Here is an 18,070-nt window from a genome sequence, read left to right as displayed (position 1 = left end):
CGCATACTCCAGCATTGGTCTGACATATGTGGTATACAAAGTTCTGAATGTTTCCTTACACAAGTTCCTTAATGCCGTTCTTATGTTGGCCAACCTGGCATATGCCGCTGCTGTTATCCTCTCCTGTCTGAAGGCAGTGCACAAGAGCCCCTTTACCACATCAAGACAGCACCCGAGGGGAAGGGGGAAGATAGTAGTGGCAGTTACGTATACAACTCTTCCTTAATAACAGCACATTAAGCATTAAGAGGATCAAGGTGTTTCTTGGGGCATGCTTGGCTTTATTGATAACAAGTAACACTAGAGGTAGTAGTGATATCAAGATAAATTTATAGTGATTCTATCTCTTGATTATTTGTACATTAATTTATTAAACCAAGGGCAATTGGGCCACACACTAATCACCTTATTATATAATAAATGAGAAGATTGAATAGTTTCTTGGCAAAAAATTTAATTCCCACAATAATGATTACAACATAGGTAAAGTTTGTATAATTATTCATCCTTATTAAATAGATGCAGTGCTATAAGCTACCATACGACAGTCCACTTTAAGGTGTAGAGTTTCATAGAGCTTATGAAAGTGACGTGTCTCTGGAAAGGATATTATTAAAAGTCATTTATATATATATATATTTGAAGCTATAATTGTAAAATTATGTCAAAAAGTTTGTGCCGTATAGTTTGATCAAATTTATACATATCACGGTCCTAAGAAATAAATAGCGTTAAATGGCGGTGAACTCAAATTTAACTTAAAACAATATTAACACTGTACGCCCTGAATTACAACATATTATGCGGAAAAATAGTTAAAAGTAATTAGTACACCATTAAGATACTCATTCAATCACCTCTCGGCACGAGTAATCAAGAAACCAATGAAGGTATTAGTAATAAATATATCATTTTGTGTGGGACATTAATAGTTGCAATCTTATAATAAGTAACAATACATACACTTTGTATCACCGTTAAAGCTGTACACTGTGTCATTGGTCAAAAGCCAAATACAAGTATATATATTTCAAAGGTAAGTCATGTAAATATTTACTTATTTATCTCTGTCACATCTTGGCATACATTTTACAAGGATACCTTTCCTATTTATTTGTCAAGATGATAAGATTTTTAAAGTTGCCAATGGGCATTTGGCTGAAGTATCCTCTTCAGTAAGTAAACTCGGCAAATTGTGGCCCAAGTACTCGGGGCCACACTAGGGACGGCACTCATTGAATGGTAGTGCTTACATGCAGCCATCTTCTCAACAACAGTTATGAAATGAAGCACTTAATCTCAAAAGTTATCTACAATGCATCTCTTTTACACATGAAGCCTAGATGAGGTTTTGAACTGAAACTTCATGACACTTCAGGCAGTTACGACTACGCGTGTTTACAATGAAATGGCTGAACATTAAAGTTATGGTAGCTAGAATTAAAATTTGACTGCATTGCAACTCTATTCTGTATCTCTAATACAATTTAAAATGCAAGCAAATGGAATATCTCCTTTGTGACAATTAAGTAATTTATTCAGTCCTGGGTACACCATATCTCACCTTTCTAAAACATGGCTCATAGAAAATCCCATGAAATGTCAGTACTGTATTTGTTTCTTAATTTGTACTAAACCAGATCATAAAAATTGATCCATGGTTTTTTTTGGGGAGTTACTAAAACAAGGTACATACAACCACATACACTTCTCATCCTTCACCTTTCAAGGAACTAATAGAGATTCAGGTAAATTGAAACAATGTTAAAATGTGGGCCACAAATCCAATATTAACATTGTGGTCTTAATTTAGTATAATACTGATATAATATTCTTCAATGTTTGACATATTTTCATACCTAACAACAATTTGGGAACATAGCTAAGTTTCTGTTTCCAATACTGAACTGGGTAAAAATTATTTGATATAAATATGAAGTTAAAAAAATTGGGGAAAATCTCCATAAGGCTTGTTCACTAAGGCTCATCATATACATTTCAGCTACTTGCAGGAACTCAGCATACAAATGACACACAGCATTCATATACACATCCATAAAAAAACTAGACTTCTCACATCTACAGTTCGTCCTTGCCATTTAACGGAGGGTTCTTCATAAAATCGATAATATCGGCCGCTTTACGACTTCGATTATATTCCGTAATCAGCTGACCCCGTCTAAAAAACTTCAGGGTAGGGAAACCATGGATCTGGTACCTGGTGGCTAGACTACGCTCAACAGTGGCATCGACTGTGGCCAGGACACCCGTCTGACCCTCAGCAGCCAACTCAACAGCTGCTTGACCATAGTCTCCTTTCATAGCCTTACAGTGGCCGCACCCTGGAATATAATCAATAAAAATCAAGCGCCAATATAGTGATTGTCACATCTATCATTTTTGGTAATATTTACATACTATAAATATCAAACACACTGTTGCTTGTAGATTACCAACAAAACGATTTATTTTTATTTATTCTCGCACACCAACATAAGGCAAGGCCTTCCTAGAAACTGCTTGATCAGCTACTAAATGTACAGTACTTGGGAATGAAAAAAAAAAAAACCTTAATTAAATTATTTCTAATGAAATACCAATTTTTGGATGAGCCCTAGTGGTTCCCTAAAGCTATTTCACAGATATAGCTCCCAACTACTAGATCACATCAGCCGTGGAATTCAGTTCAACCTACCAGGGATCAGAGCCATAACCTGACCCTCCCTCACAGGAAGCAAGTGACACTCCACCTGGTTCTATTTTTTAAGCCTCTTGGAACATATTGTTAAGTTTGTGACACTTCTCTTTCATTCTACAAGACTGCTCCTCTCTGTCCCTATGGTCTATACCTGTTGATTCTGGGGATCAATGTTCTCGTGACCCCGGTCTCTGACCAGGAATCCTGATTAATAGTCTGGTCGATCAGGCTGTCCGACGTGACTGCTCTTCACATTTGCGGTACAAAACTTATAGATCTTAGGAAGCAACTAATGAGTCTCTCAGTAAATAATAGTAATATATTATTCAAGAAAACTGGGGTATGGCACAATTTAATTCATGCAGAAATGTATATAATCTGGAGATTTTAAAATTATCTCAGAGTTATTTGACCACCATTTGCTCAATTTATGGGCCAGACTACATTAAATTCATCCGAAGATTGGAATAACTGTTTATCATATTAAATACAGGTACAGTAATTAGAAAACATTACAAGACTTTTAATACTTACACGGTGCATAAAACATAACAAGGGCCTCCTTCTTGTTGATAAACGTATCAAATGTGGCCTCCGTTAGGTGGTGGATCAAGTTACCTCCCTGCACGGTTGCCCACTCTTCTCGCGGAGAGGGAGGAGGAGGTGGAGATCCACTTAATGGATTCTCTGGATCTTCCATAAATTTCACAAAATCTATTTCCTATACAATCAAAGAAAAAAGTAAATAAACAAGATATTCGAAATTAACAGCATAATCTGCAAAATATTGACAATTTTTTTTTTTTAAAGAAATGAAAATACTCACAGCATACAGATACACACAAAAAAGGTATAAAAACTTACCGTTCGTCCCCCATTATATGGTTTAGTGTTCTTGTAATAATTAAAATATTTGAAAGTGGGATAACCACTGACATCGTTTGCACTACACAGAGCTTGGTATGCCGTGCAGTCGACTGCAGCAAACTCAACCTTTGGGTCATCCACAAATCTGTCTGCAGCCCCCGTAAATTCTGGTTTAGCTTTCTTGCAATGGCCACACCCTGGTAGGAAATGACCAATTGAATCACGTGGGCAAAGAAAAACAGGGTAAGCAAAAAATTGAAATACTTCATCAGTAAAATATCCTAACACTGCTTTGTATAATAAGTAGATAAGAACCTAAGAAACCAGGAAACCCTCAGGAGGGGTTTATCAAGTTTCCCTCTCGAGCGTCATATGAGGTCGACTGGTTATGCCCCCCCCCCCTCATATTTTTGGAGGGAGGATCTTTTAGGTCTTTTAGGCCCACATGTTTATAGAATTGTATCTTAAGAGAACATAGTGTACTCCTGGTATCTTAGGAAATTATTTCAGAGAGCAGATTTGCACTTCAAGGAGTACAATTTGAGGGACTTTAAGTAACTACAATAATGTTTTATTAAGTGGATATGGGCAATAAAAGGTCTGCATGATCTCCAGGTTAGTTAGTTCTGTTTCAATAAGTGCCCCCTGTAATACCCACAAGTTTTCTCACAATGTACTGTTCCCTCCACTGTGTTATGGTTTTCTATTGTTGGGGACAGGAGGTTCCTCCTTGGCAAACTACTGTACTGACCTTCTATAGAATGAAATCCTTAAGAATTGCCTAGCTACCAAATACCTACTTTACTACTAGGTGAACAAAGGCATCAGGTGAAAGGAAATAGACCGCTGTACTACAGGGCACATGTTCTGAACTCTCAATTGAGGGCTGATTCTTGGGGAGGAGAGAAATGGTTGGGAAAACTTACTTTTACCTGATGCATGGTTCACCTAGGCATAAGTAATTATCAAAGGCAGGCACCATTATGAACCACTAAGCAGTTCTAGTGGGTACAGAAACCTCGTAACCAGTATTAGAGTTCAACTTAGCTCCACATATTTTGCACAAAATTGCAACTACAGCAATTGAATATACAGTACTGTACTATAAAAATGCATTACATAAATGCCTCCTGAAGGCATCACCAGTTGCAACGAGTCCCTCACTCCAACGAATCCAGGTTGGTCCTATATAGTTCACACAGTATGTATGTATGTAACCCTTTCTAATAGGGCATGTAGTTGAAGTTTTGAATGCAGTTATTTCTTTAAAGACACATTCCTCAAGCCTCTGCTAATTCCACAAGGTACTACACGACTCAAAATGAAAGTGATTTTCCCTTTACGTCATATGTAATGTACTCGCCAAATTATGCTTGCGGGAGTTGAGCTCTGGCTCTTTGGTCCCGCCTCTCAACTGTCAATTAACTGGTACATCAAATGTGTGCTAGTAGCTCTGCAAGAATTTGTGAAAGTACACATGTACTTTCACAACCCATTGTACGTTCTTTATATATATACAGTATTATATATTATATTATATATTTACATATATAAATAAATAAAATGCATAAATACAGAAAGATGGCCTCCAAAAAAATGCATAAACAAAATAAAAAGATAAAAAACAAGACCAATATAAAACTCACAATAAAAAAATGGGATTCAGAAAAGGACAATCATCTCTTATCACATTACCTAAAGTACTAACTTACATGGAGCATAAAACATCACAAGAACATGCTTCTTCTTTTTGAGAAATGATTTATAATTCTCGTCTGTCAAGTGGACAACCGAAGATTCCACTTCTGACCACGGCTTCTCAGGAGGCGGGGGTGGTGGGGGCTCCTGAAAATTTATGGAGTTAATCAAAAACTTAAGATTTACAGCGGATTCACATTATGTCTTCATTAATTGCCGTTAGTGTTACAAAATTTACTCTCGTCTTGCTCTTCGTCGGTATTTTGCCGTCGATGCATTCCAAGACAGATAAAACAATTTAAAAATTCCACCGCAACATCTTTGATTTTCTTGAAATTTGGTGAAGTTGAAGATATAATTATAATTTAGTTTGTCGGGGAGACAGGAAGCCAGAGTCTATTCACACATGTTTTATGTTTTATTTAAAATTATTTATCTTTTATTTTATACAGTCCTCACGTATATTTTTACCAATATTGATCAATTAGTTCCCGAGATACGGGAAAGAGGGGAGAGGGGCAAATTTTCAGATGGCCTCTGCCCTCTATTTGTTAAAAAAATTTGTAACTGTTACTTTTAAGTTAAATAAAAAATAAGAAAAGTATATCCCAGCTAAACAATAGATCTACGTGACAGTCCAAGTAAAACTTTTTGCTAAATTTGAAATTTATGAAGTTACTGACTTCACCAAATTTCAGGAAAATTCAAGATGGTGTGATGAAATTTAAAAATTGTTTGCTTTATCTGTCTTGGAACGCATCGACGGCAAAATGCCGACGAGGAGCAAGACGGGAGTGAATTTTGTAACACGAACGGCAATTAATGAAGACAATGTGAACCCTCCGTAAATTTCCCTTTGAAGAAGGAGGGGCAGCAACTCCCCCCCCCCCCCCCAAGACAATAGAAATATGAAATTTTGTATTACTTTATTATTTGAAGTATGGTCTACAAACTGTATTCTTGTATTGACTTTTGTTGTATATCTTGTAACAAGTGTTTTTGTATTAAATTTTTACAAAAAACTACTTTGGTTTTTTCAACATCTATCTGTTACAAACCAAATTGTTAAAATACAGTACAGTTATCCACAAATAATTAAGTATTTTACTAAATTATACATTGAAAATAAAAGTGTAGAACAATGTAGTATAATATGTTCACCAAAGCAGGTATTACAAATTTGGAAATAAAGCTACAGTAAATTTAGAATGCAAATCTGTAAAATACATGTGACGCCGATTCTGCTGATGGGTTTGGTAAGGCTTTCACTATGTCGTTAATTTCTATCCTGCAAACATCAACTTTGTCTGGTGGAAAATACTCTTTCTTCATAGTGTCTATATTAAGGTATAAAAATTCTTATTTTGTAATGTACGTGTTCCTCTCAAAATTCCGAGATAAAGCCCAATCAGAATTTTTCCATCGCTAAGACGTAAGATATTGTCCATACTAAAACTTTCTTCATTCCAGAACACATCTTTTACTTGATCAGTTTTTAGATGCATATTAAATACCTGGCCATTCAATGAACTTTATGTAGGAAATGTAGAATCAGATGTTATCCACTCGCTATATTCAATTCTCACTCTTGCCTGTAGTAACGTGTCCAGTGTTTAAATACTGTAGTCAATAAGCTCCATTACCATTATTATTCTTCTAAAACTGCAATAAAATACTAGTACTCACCTTTGGGTCTGACATGAATTCTATGATCTTGTCTTTCTCTCTTGCTGAAGAAACATCAAAAGCAAATTCTCCATCTTTGAAGTATTTAATAGTGGGATAGCCCTTTATATTGAACTCGGAACCCAGCTTAGTTTCCTTAGTGGTGTCGACAGCAGCTAGCCGGCCCACAATCTGAAATGAATACAGTAAAGCCCATAATATTCAAGTGTAGGAATTTTAATTACATTTTGAATCTGTGTCAAAACACACAGTTTAGTAATCTGATGGCAATTTATATAATCATATAAAAATTATGAACGCAAAATATCTTTCTATTGAACAGCTACAGTATTACTTAATTCCGTGCTGTCTTTTAGCTTACTTTTTACTACTTTACACACGCGTGATAATTATACTTTATTTTTATACAAATTTACTTAATATAAGATAAGGTAATTATCAAGAAAAACAAGCCATTACAATTATAAACTTACTACTTAATATAAACAGAAGCTATTTCAATTCTTCTAAAATTAAAAGAAATATAGTAGATGAAGGGGACACCGCTGAATACAGTATGAATATTCAATTTAACAAAATGTGAACCATTCTACAGACCCCTTTTTCTTTTAGTATTGTAGCAGCAGTAGTGTACTCCGGCTTCATGCGCTTGCAGTGTCCACACCAGGGAGCGTAAAACATTACAAGTACAGATGCTTCACCCTGCATTGATAATTGGAGAGATTACAATGTAGCCTCTTGAAGAAAAATAACATGTCTTCATTCACTAATTTTATGTACAACTGAATAGTTTTGTTACAAATCTGGCTAAAATTCTGGTTAAATATAATTGGCTCTGAATCATTTTGTCAAGAAGTTGCTAGACCGATGCTATTCCATACACCAATGTGCAGTACTAGAATGCTGGGATAAAACACACAAACCTAGCATTGAATGTAATGAAGTGCCTCTTAAAGGTAAAGCTCCAGTGGCTCCCAGAAGTGATCTTGCTGAGATTGCTCCACCTAAAAGTTACATCAGTTGCAGTTCTATTTGGCCTACTGGGACCAGAGGCAGAACCTGGTCCTCCTCACAGAGGTGCAGGAAGCAAGTGACAATTCGCCACTCCCCCGCTAGAAGAGCATTCAGAAAGTCAAGTCAGTGAATTGTTACATACAACTGTGGGGTTCACAGAAAATGAAGCCTTGAAAATCGTCAAACAACTACACAAGTGATCCAAAAGAAACAATTGATTTCTAGCTTGAACTTGTTAGTTCCAAGAGCTGCCACCAGGCAGCTCAGCCCAGGATTCAGACCACTACCAGGCTACCCTGATCAGTTCTGGAGATCATCATCTACCCACCGAAGAACCTAGAAAGAAGGATGAGAATCAGGGAGCCAATGGGACTACCACAATGAGGCATTTCATTACATTCACTACCGAGTTTTTGGGAGAGCCTTCCGATGAGTCCCTGAAGCAAACTAACCATGGAGAATGAAAATACAGGACTAACCAGAGGAGGAGAGGGAGAAGGTACTAAGACGAATGAGAGAAGGAAGGCCGTAGACAGCCCAAAGCTACACATGGACAACTGGGACCAAGAACTTTAACCAAATACTGGGCTGCCAGAGCCCTGTTCGAATGCCAAAACCCCAGTGACCAAATATCAGCAAAAATGGTAGTCAGGCAAAGTTGAGAGCTAAGCTGAAGAGAAACTCTGGGCCTACGCAGCATGCTGACACGTGAGACACACCAAGGAGAATGCCCCCACTACCTCTGGAAGAAGAGCATCAAAAAAAAAAAAAAAGAGGACAATCCAGAGAGACACCAATCACAATGTGCATGACCATTGCTACACAGTTATGTATGGTAATACACAATACTGATAATATGAAAATAGGAGAATAGGTACAGAAAACAAGAGATAGCTATCAGAAAGAGAACTGCAAATATGGTAAGCACAAATTTTGAATCTGAACAAAGAAAACTAGGAAAAATAATAGCAAACCATCACTCACCTTTATGAATTCATGAAACGTTGTGTCTGTGAGATGAGTCACGTCACTTGGTGTATCTGACCAAACCTCGTCCTTGGGCTTCTCTGGTGCCTTACCGGGATTTTTCATAAATGCAACAATTCCTGCTTTATTATTCTCTCCTTCATATGTATACTTTGGGACACCATTTCTGAAGTGAAAAATTAATATTCTCAGTGTACTTGGCAAATAGTAATATAAGGCAAACTCTGAAATTTCTTAACCATAAAATGTTCTGAAGTACACTAGTTAACCCGACTACCAACCAGGAAGCCTGGTCTGAGATTGGGACATGGGGAAGTTGATACAACATATGTGGGTTGATTGACCAGACCACACACTAGAAGTTGAAGGGACGACGACGTTTCGGTCCGTCCTGGACCATTCTCAAGTCGATTGTGATGAGGAGGTAGGGTCAGGCAATAAATAGGCAAGAGAGAGCTCAGGAGGAAAGTCAGGTGTAGGGGATAGTAGTAATACTTCAGCCACGTTATTGTGACTCATCGCCTGCATATGTGGGTTGAGTTACTTGTTGTCAACCACATTATTGTAACATATCTTGCAAATAAAATAGTGACGCTAATGTTTTTAACTCGGTAAAGTGACACACCCACAAATAAGTACAGTATAATCTTATCATATTACGTGCATTGCCTTTTATATATTTAAGGTATAAAATCATTCAAGACTCTACAATACTGAAGTGGATAACGTCTCTGCAGACTTACTCGAAATATACAAGCGTCGGAAAGCCAGTAATGTTATATTTAATCCTGGCCGCAGAATTTTCTGGTTTGTTGACGTCCATGGCAACAAGGGTGTGAGTGTCTTTGAGTTCAGTGGCTGCAGAGGAGTAGTCTGGCTTCAGGCGTTTGCAGAACCCACACCACGGAGCATAGAACATCATCATAAAAGTCCTCTCCTTTTTTAATAATCTTGTAAGAGCCTGAAGAAAAAGAAAAAAAGTTATTTTAAGTTGCCAGAAACAAAAATCTAACAGATTTCTTTGTTTCCATTATATTTCACAAAATTTTCATGGCATAGAATGGATCAAGTGCACACAGCCACTCATTCTCATCCTTAAATTTCACTCCATGAACCAAAGTGAACAAGTTAATTACTAAGTTACTCACAATATACAGTACACAGCTTCAAACAACCAAAAACAAGAAAAACAGCAAGGCTTCAATCACATGCCAAATGAATTATTGACGCTTCACTTCCACATAGGCAATCAGTTACAAGTGATTCGTGATAAAAGAACGAACGTGTATGCACAACAAACGGGAGTGCAAAGTATACTGCCGTTCCCACTTAAAAGTGTAAACAGAAACCATGAATAGAAAATTAGGGAAGGTTATCATCAATTTGCAAAAGCAGTTTGACAGAACATTATTTCTTGTGCAAGGCAAAAGGACTCTTCACTGTCATCTCCAGGCCCCAGACTAAGACAACCCTCATCATGTGGGAACTGCTGCTCTTCAGACACTGAAAGATGATGTTAAGGATTCTTTCTTACAAAAACAAAAGTGGATAAAGTAGCTTTTATAGTGTAGTAATGTTTTGAGAAAAAGCAACAAATCCTCAAATGGGAGATTTCACTGAGAATGGGTCAAATTAAATCATTATTACTGGCAACATTTTTAATTTTTATTTTATTTTAATGAGAATTTGAAATCAATTCACTTTTTTCATTTTTTGGAATACAAAACTGCATTTGACAACTTTTGTTCATGACACTTAGTGCATCTGCTCTAACCAACCGAGATTGGAAATGGAACACGGATAGATATGAAAATACTGTATTTTTTGTTTAAAAACAGATCAGACCAGGTCGTCTCAGTCACCCCTTAAAGTGTATCCTGAGGAAAGTAACAAAGCTATCCTTTCATAGTCATTTTCTTTGCTTGGGCTCCATTCATACTGTAGTGCCACTCTGTGGTCTGCTCCACATTCTCCCCATTCATATTGCCCATCCAATAACCTAAGCTTTATTATCCTCAATCTTTCTTTGTGCCTTTCCATTGTTCTTATTTCTTCATTATAACTTTCTCACTTGTATGTGCTTGTTGGGAGCAACCCACAATGTTTACACACACATACTTGTTCTCAGTGCAGGAGAGTAGCGACTGCTTCACTCTTACAGTAACTGTAGTCAAACCACCTTTAATTCTTTGGCATATACTTCAGCTTCAGCTACAAGAGTCTAATCATGAAGTCATCTGAAATGTTTGGGAAAAAATCTGCATGTGGCCACTCACTCAAGGGCAGGGAGTTTCCACAAAAAAATAGTCAGATATTAAAAATACATTATATAGGCCCTGTAAATACTTAATTTTTTATTTACATTACAATTATAGTACATCTACAAAAAAAACATCTTAGAATTTCACCCTCACCTCACCCCATTTCCCAGAGGGGATATTATGTACTACAGTACTGTGTGCTAGCCAGGAAATCCTCCACTAAATATGTTTACACTTCTTAACTCTTATGGTGATGTGGGTTGTCATTTGATGTCCCAGCCCTGAGATGCACTCGTTCTGGTGCATGACATAAGTCGACTGTCTCGTTTCCTGAATACAGTGGAACCTTGGTTTACGAGTGCCCCTTTTCAAGAATATTTTGGTATACGAGGTCAATTTCCTCGAAAAATTTGATTCGGTTTATGAGGTTTGCCTTGGATTTCGAGTTTGTTGATACATGTATGGGTCGACGAGCGCGCCATTCTGCTGGGCACAGCACGCTCAGTTTACCAGTGTATCTCGCCTAGTGATGACCACGGTTGAATTCTTTGTGAAGAATTTCATTGTGTTTCTGTTTTTTTTTTTTTTTTTGGTTTCTGAACATAAAAGCTTTATCATATATCATGCCACGGGTCCCAAGAAAGTCAGTGGTAAAATTCAACCTAAGAAAATAGTTGTGAGTAGAGACAGTAGAAGATTCCTTCCTCTAAGAAAATGTGTGCAGTATGGGAAGAACTGCAAAGTTTTCCTGAAAAACTCACCCAGATAAAGCTGAAGCAGGCCATTGCATTAACATTCTTAATGACAATGTGATGTCTTGCTACAGACAAGTGTTAAAATGTAGGGAAAAATAAGTTATCTTGAGTTATCTTGAGATGATTTCGGGGCTTTAGTGTCCCAGCGGCCCGGTCCTCGACCAGGCCTCCACCCCCAGGAAACAGCCCGTGACAGCTGACTAACACCCCAGGTACCTATTTTACTGCTAGGTAACAGGGGCATAGGGTGAAAGAAACTCTGCCCATCGTTTCTCACCGGTGCCCGGGATCGAACCCGGGACCACAGGATCACAAGTCCAGCGTGCTGTCCGCTCGTCCAACCGACTCCCAAGTGTGTATAGACATAGATTCTTAGTAAGACAAGCAAGCAGTGAGCCACAACCAGGTCCTAGTGGTATGCCTGCAAAACGTAAGAGTGTGTGTACCCCAGAAATGTCATCACTGCCCGATGTTAAAATGGAAGGTGACTCCCCCTCAAACACTAACACCTCTCCTCCTCCCTCCCTCCTCACCGTCTTCCATACACCAACAGGAGTCCTCAATAAAGGTAAGGTACCTGTATACTAAACAAAAATGAGTAGTATTCTTTATGAAATGTATTTTTAAGTTAATATTTTTGGGCGTGAGTAACGGATTAATTCAATTTACATTATTTCTTATGGGAAAATTTATTTTCGTTTATGAATTTTCTGTGTACGAACAGTCTCTTGGAACAGATTAAATTCGTAAACAGATGTGCCACTGTATGTCTAAACATAAATTGATGTTTCACTCACAAAATTTTGATTAATGTGGCAGCCATGGCATTCACTTAAGAAAAATAAAGCATTGAGAATAGGTGAGAAGCTCCTTTTTGAGCAAGGCAACTGAATGCTTCCATTGGTAAGTCCTCTGTTTAATTAAGGGAGACTGACATTTAGCACCAAAGTAATTGGTGAATTTTAAAATACACCATTTGGGTACAAGGAGGAAACTGAAGTTTTCTCAATCTAGCCAAAAATAGCCTTGAGAAGGCTTCTTCAACTACACCCAGTCCTCTTCAAAGTACTTCTCAAAGTCAATGAAACTGCCAATTGCTAAATCAACAAACCATTGTCTCCTGTGCTACCGGGTAATTGTCTAAGTGTAGTTACAGGATGAGCGCTACATTCATGGTGTTCCATCTTCCCAGTACTCTTTATCACTTTATGCTATGAAATTACTGATGGCCCTCCACCATCTTCTCAACTCGTTCCAACAACCTACCACTATGTCTTCTAATGTGTCAACATCTGCATGTCAATAGTGTTCCAGAATCTGCCCACTTCACATTTTGTGACTAGAACTTCTGTATAGTAAAAAGGAAGTTAGGACAGAAGGAATGAATGGGTGCAACCGAGTGCCATAGAAAAAATACAGCAAATACAAATAAACAGCATGAAATGTAATGAAATATTAATTTCTAGGTGAGCCACTGGGGCTCCCTGAAGCTATATAAGATGGTTTCCATGTACCAGGTGCATCAACAATGGAGTTGATGCCTATGCCTATGACATCTTTACTCCCAAGTGGCTTTATTTTGCATTTCCTTCTGTATCTACAACTCCAGAATGATGGTATTCTATTGTGCAAATTTGGGATATGGCCTTCCAGTAATTATGTATAGTACATACATTATTTGATACCTCTCTCAACTCCTTTCCAGCGAGTATAATTTGAGAGCTTTGAGATATCTCAATAATTTAGATGCTTTATCATGTCTATGGGTCCCAAATATGTTTTCTGCCTTCCTTCTATTCCAGAAGGAATAGAATCTCTCCTGCTCTGAAAAGGGGAGCGAGTGCCAAGCAGCACTCAAGATGGGACCACTAGTGAATTAAATAGTACAGTATTAACACTGTGGTGGGATCCCTGGATTTGAACGTTCTCATAATCCATCCCATTATTTTCCTGGCTGATGCTATATTTGCTTGGCCATGTTCACTAAATGTCAGGTAGCCAGACATCAGAATTCTCTGACTTTTCACATGTTTTCCTTCTATGAGCGAGTGTGTTTTGTACCATGTATTTCATTTTAGATGTAGCATCTCCAGATTTCCTGTGCCTCTATTGAGCAGACCAAATTCAATTTCTAGCCGGCAATGCTTCTTATGAATTGAAAGGGCCCTGTTTGAGTATGAGATACGTAGAGCTATCTAGGTAGCTAGCTCCTGGGAGCCACTGAGGGTGCCCCTGCAAGAAAACAAGACTTCTGGAGCTCTCTGGATCATAGTTCAAAGTTTTCCACCTTCACTTTTAAGTTAGATTTAGTTTGTTTTTGCTTAACACATGCTTTCCCCAACCACTTGGGCTGGATGGTAGAGTGACAGCCTCGTTTCATGCAGGTTGGTGTTCAATCCCCGACCGTCCAAATGGTTGGGCATCATTCCTTTCCTCCCCGTCCCATTTCAAATCTTTATCCTGACCCCTTCCAAGTGTTATATAGTAGTAATGACTTGGCCCTTTTCCCCGATAACTCCCTTCTTTAGCTCTAATACAAGTTAAGAGCTGTTTGTATGAACAATGGGACGTATGATGTTAAGGAAATTGTTATACAGTATAAGGATTTATCATAAATATCCATGACCGTGCACTATCTGTAGCTTCAAGTATATTTTACATGAACCTACACAAACTTACATGAAGATTGCTCATCGATACAAACTGTCCCTGACAATACTCACATTAACGTCATTTATGTGAACCACATCGGCACCCTGCTCATCCTCGTCCCATGGAACATCTCCCGAAGGGTCCCGCAAGAAGGTCGACATCGACTGAACTGTTTCTCTGCGGTCATAATCCTTGTGAAAATCTCCATCCTTGTAGTGCTTCATTACATATGGAGATGGTTCTACTTTGTTCTTCTTGCACAGCTTTTTACCATCACTGACAAGATAAAGAGAACACTAATTCAGGTATAACACCAAAATCAAATATGTATACTGCATGCTCTTGCTCTGTGATGCTGTACATTATATATAATCTTGCTAATCTCTCTCTACCAGTTTTTAAATTTATCTACTACACTATACCCAATAACATGCAGTCCATTACTCAGCACAGTAAGGTCATGCGTTTATGGCAATTAAAACGTGTGTGTGTGTTTGTCTTTCTCTTCACTCACTTGTACACACACCTCTTCAACTAAGAATTATACCACTTGGTCCCTTCATATTCCTTGCCTAATAGCAGGACAGAAAGGAGAAAGGACAGAGTATGTTATAGGTTCATCATTTTGGTAAATCTGATACAAATACACCTTAATATATTAACTAACAGGCAATCAGGACTCACCCAGAACAATCAACGTGGACTAAAGTGGCTGTTCCGCGTAGCTCACGAGAAACCTCGTTGAAAACATTGCTTATCTCCTGTTTAATTTTGCCTCGGGAATACAAGACCAGGACATTTGTGCGAGTTCTGAGAAGTTTCTTCCATTCCTGAATAAAAACAAACAAACTTCAATAACATGGAGCAATACATGTGGTGTGTATCATTTCTGGAATTTCAAACCTGAAAAGGTTCAAATAATAAAGAATACTATACACTACAATATAGAATATAATTTTATACATCATGGGATTGCATCAATAATTATTAAATATTTAATCACTAGAAAAATAATTACAGTTCATATTATTCATGGCGAGATATCCGGGACATATGCATGTATACAGTATTTGTTACAGACAAGGCAAGAAGGCTCACTTTATATAATAGAAGATTTTGGCTAAGCAAACTACATTTTCTATGTACAACTTGTGCAACAATATCTAAAAGCAGTTTTGTGATATAACAGGAATTAAAACAATCAATTTGACCTCACCTTTGGATCAGTGACACTCTCGACATACGTATGGGACTTCGCTGCCAAGCTAACCACCACAGCCCCGCACAACTGAAAAAGTATACAAGTATGATTGGAATTTTATAAATAAATGTTTGAGTCATCAATAGAATGATCTGATATTGAGAGTTGTGGGACAAACAGCAAATAAACAAAGTGTAAACCCCCCAGAGTCGACTTACTGATCTGTCCCGAGTTAGGGGCTGGTTGATACCTCAACCAGGTATCAACCAGCCCCTAACTCCTGAGTACCTACTTGCTGCTGGGTGAACAGATGTATTAGGCGATAGAAAATATGCCCAACCATTTCTGTCCCGCCCAGGATTCGAATCCGGAATTCTCGATTGTGCGTCGAGAACGAACCCGACTGTACTACCGGGACCCCCTTACATCAAGGTCTCCCCCCACTTTAAGGTTGAACTACTGACCCCTCCCCAGGTTGCAACCCCCACAAGCTAACTCCTGGGTTGGTCTACTACTAGGTGAACAGGTGCATTAGGGGATAGGAAACACACCCAACCATTTAGGGACTTAAGAGTTTAAAAATCTTGAAAGCAGTCCCCTGTTCATAGAAACCTGTATTGCCATTTTTAAGTGAACAAGTATGCACATACCAACCAGGATATGATGCTCCAGGATGGGTTATACCCATTATACCCCACGATATCCAGCCCATTACCATCGTCTCTTAACTGGTCAATAAGAGTGACCCGGTAACTAACAGCTCAAGAACTGAGCAAACAGACGATTGATTGATTGATGAAGATTAAGCCACCCAAGAGGTGGCACGGGCACGAATAGCCCCGTAAGTGGTGGCCCTTTTGAGCCATTACCAGTATCAAGAGCTGATACTGGAGATCTGTGGAGGCGCGACTGCACCCTGCGTGACGGGAGATGTCTCCCGGACCAAATGGTGACCAGATGGTGAGCAAACAGACCTGTTGTTGTTGTTGTTATAGATCAAGCTACTCGGAACAAGTTCCAAGTAGCACGGGCTATGGTGAGCCCGTAGTGGACTTACCTGGCACAGGAGCGGTGCCGTCTGAAAACAGACCCGCTACCACCCGTCAATATACCAAAAATACCACACCAAACCATACCAGTCTACCCACCCAGGGGACACAACCGGCGGGGCCCGGGACCTCGGAACCCAAGGGACCCTAACAGCTAGAAATTACACAAGTTAACGTTGTGGGTCAACTCCATCCCTGACCCCAGACGTCCGGAGAGGGCGCTTATCCTCATTACCGACCTCCTACTCAACCTGTCGCTCATTATGGACGGGCAACAGCTTGGTGGTTAAGCGCCCCGTGTGTCAGGGGAGTAGCATGTGCTGGGAGGGTGTAATATACTCACAAGGGCCAGTAATATTACGGAGCGCCGCATAGCCTCCCTCATCGGCCACGTCAAACCCGCAGGCTGATTGGAATATGAAGATTAGTGGTATAGCTCGGCCTAAACAAATGTATATTTTTAATATTTGTGATATGTAGCCTGCTAAATATTGCGAAATATATATTGATGCAAACGAAAATGTGAAAAGGTTCCATTTAAATAGCCAAAATAATTTGCAAATTGTCAGACCTAGGGAATAACACTCTCCTTCCCCTAAACTATTGTCAGGAAAGTTTGAAATATATATATACAGTTTAAAACATAATATCCATATCCTACAAAGTTTAACGGAAAATTTAAATTTATTTGTAAAATAGCTTCAAATTAATTGTTTTTTTATAATAAAATACGAGCCAAAACCCCCAACAACTTATGTCAGCAAATTATAACATTTATCCTGCTAACTTTTCCATAAGCACGGCAACCCCCTATTTTTAAACAACCCAAAAAAAACAATTTTATAGAAACTTTAGTGACAAGTACAAGGGACATTTCCTACGAGCATGAGATAATATGAATCAATTTCTTCCTGAAACGCTGCGCTTTACAAGATTGTAATTACTATACTATGTATCCTCACAATCCCAATGTACCATCTTGTATATACATATAAATAAATAAATAAATAAATAAATAAATAAATAAATAAATCACATCAGCGGTGGCATAATAGGGGTTGGTGGCATAATAGCATGAGATAATATGATTCAATTTCTGCCCGAAACGCTGTGCGTACTAGTGGCTTTACAAGATTGTAATTACTATACTATGTATCCTCACAATCCCAATGTACCATCTTGTATATAAATAAATAAATAAA

The 18,070-nt window shown here is 38.3% G+C and overlaps 1 protein-coding gene across 2 annotated transcripts; it reads right to left on the bottom strand.

Moving 5' to 3' along the window:
• Positions 1-622: 622 nt before the first annotated feature.
• On the bottom strand, positions 623-17,310 carry LOC123766560 (protein disulfide-isomerase A5). 2 transcript variants are annotated; one of them, XM_045755810.2, is made up of 12 exons: positions 17,212-17,310; positions 15,835-15,906; positions 15,303-15,448; positions 14,690-14,894; positions 9,694-9,911; positions 8,948-9,116; positions 7,547-7,651; positions 6,950-7,120; positions 5,278-5,410; positions 3,563-3,762; positions 3,233-3,419; positions 623-2,342 (listed from the first exon to the last, which is right to left on the bottom strand). In XM_045755810.2, exons 1-12 carry the CDS (start codon positions 17,251-17,253, stop codon positions 2,080-2,082), a joined length of 1,911 nt encoding a protein of 636 aa, XP_045611766.2. In that variant the 5' UTR covers positions 17,254-17,310; the 3' UTR covers positions 623-2,079. The 2 variants fall into 2 exon arrangements, with proteins under 2 accessions (XP_045611766.2, XP_045611767.2); XM_045755811.2 differs by lacking the exon at positions 17,212-17,310 and adding an exon at positions 17,108-17,209.
• Between the last annotated feature and the right edge of the window lie 760 nt (positions 17,311-18,070).

The sequence above is a fragment of the Procambarus clarkii genome, chromosome 62, assembly GCF_040958095.1.
Source record: "Procambarus clarkii isolate CNS0578487 chromosome 62, FALCON_Pclarkii_2.0, whole genome shotgun sequence".
Classification (NCBI taxonomy): domain Eukaryota; kingdom Metazoa; phylum Arthropoda; class Malacostraca; order Decapoda; family Cambaridae; genus Procambarus; species Procambarus clarkii.
The sequence above is the reverse complement of the archived record's forward strand: the minus strand, read 5'-3'. Positions and strand labels throughout refer to the sequence as shown.

Bases quoted from the DNA above. Each gene is read 5' to 3' on its own strand.
- LOC123766560 (XM_045755810.2), bottom strand. From the start codon at position 17,253: ATGAGGGAGGCTATGCGGCGCTCCGTAATATTACTGGCCCTT. The intron at 9,117-9,693 runs GTAAGTCTGCAG...TTTTCACTTCAG, and splicing joins CCGACGCTTGTATATTTCGA to AAATGGTGTCCCAAAGTATA. The intron at 7,121-7,546 runs GTCTGTAGAATG...TATTCATTTCAG, and splicing joins CAATACTAAAAGAAAAAGGG to ATTGTGGGCCGGCTAGCTGC.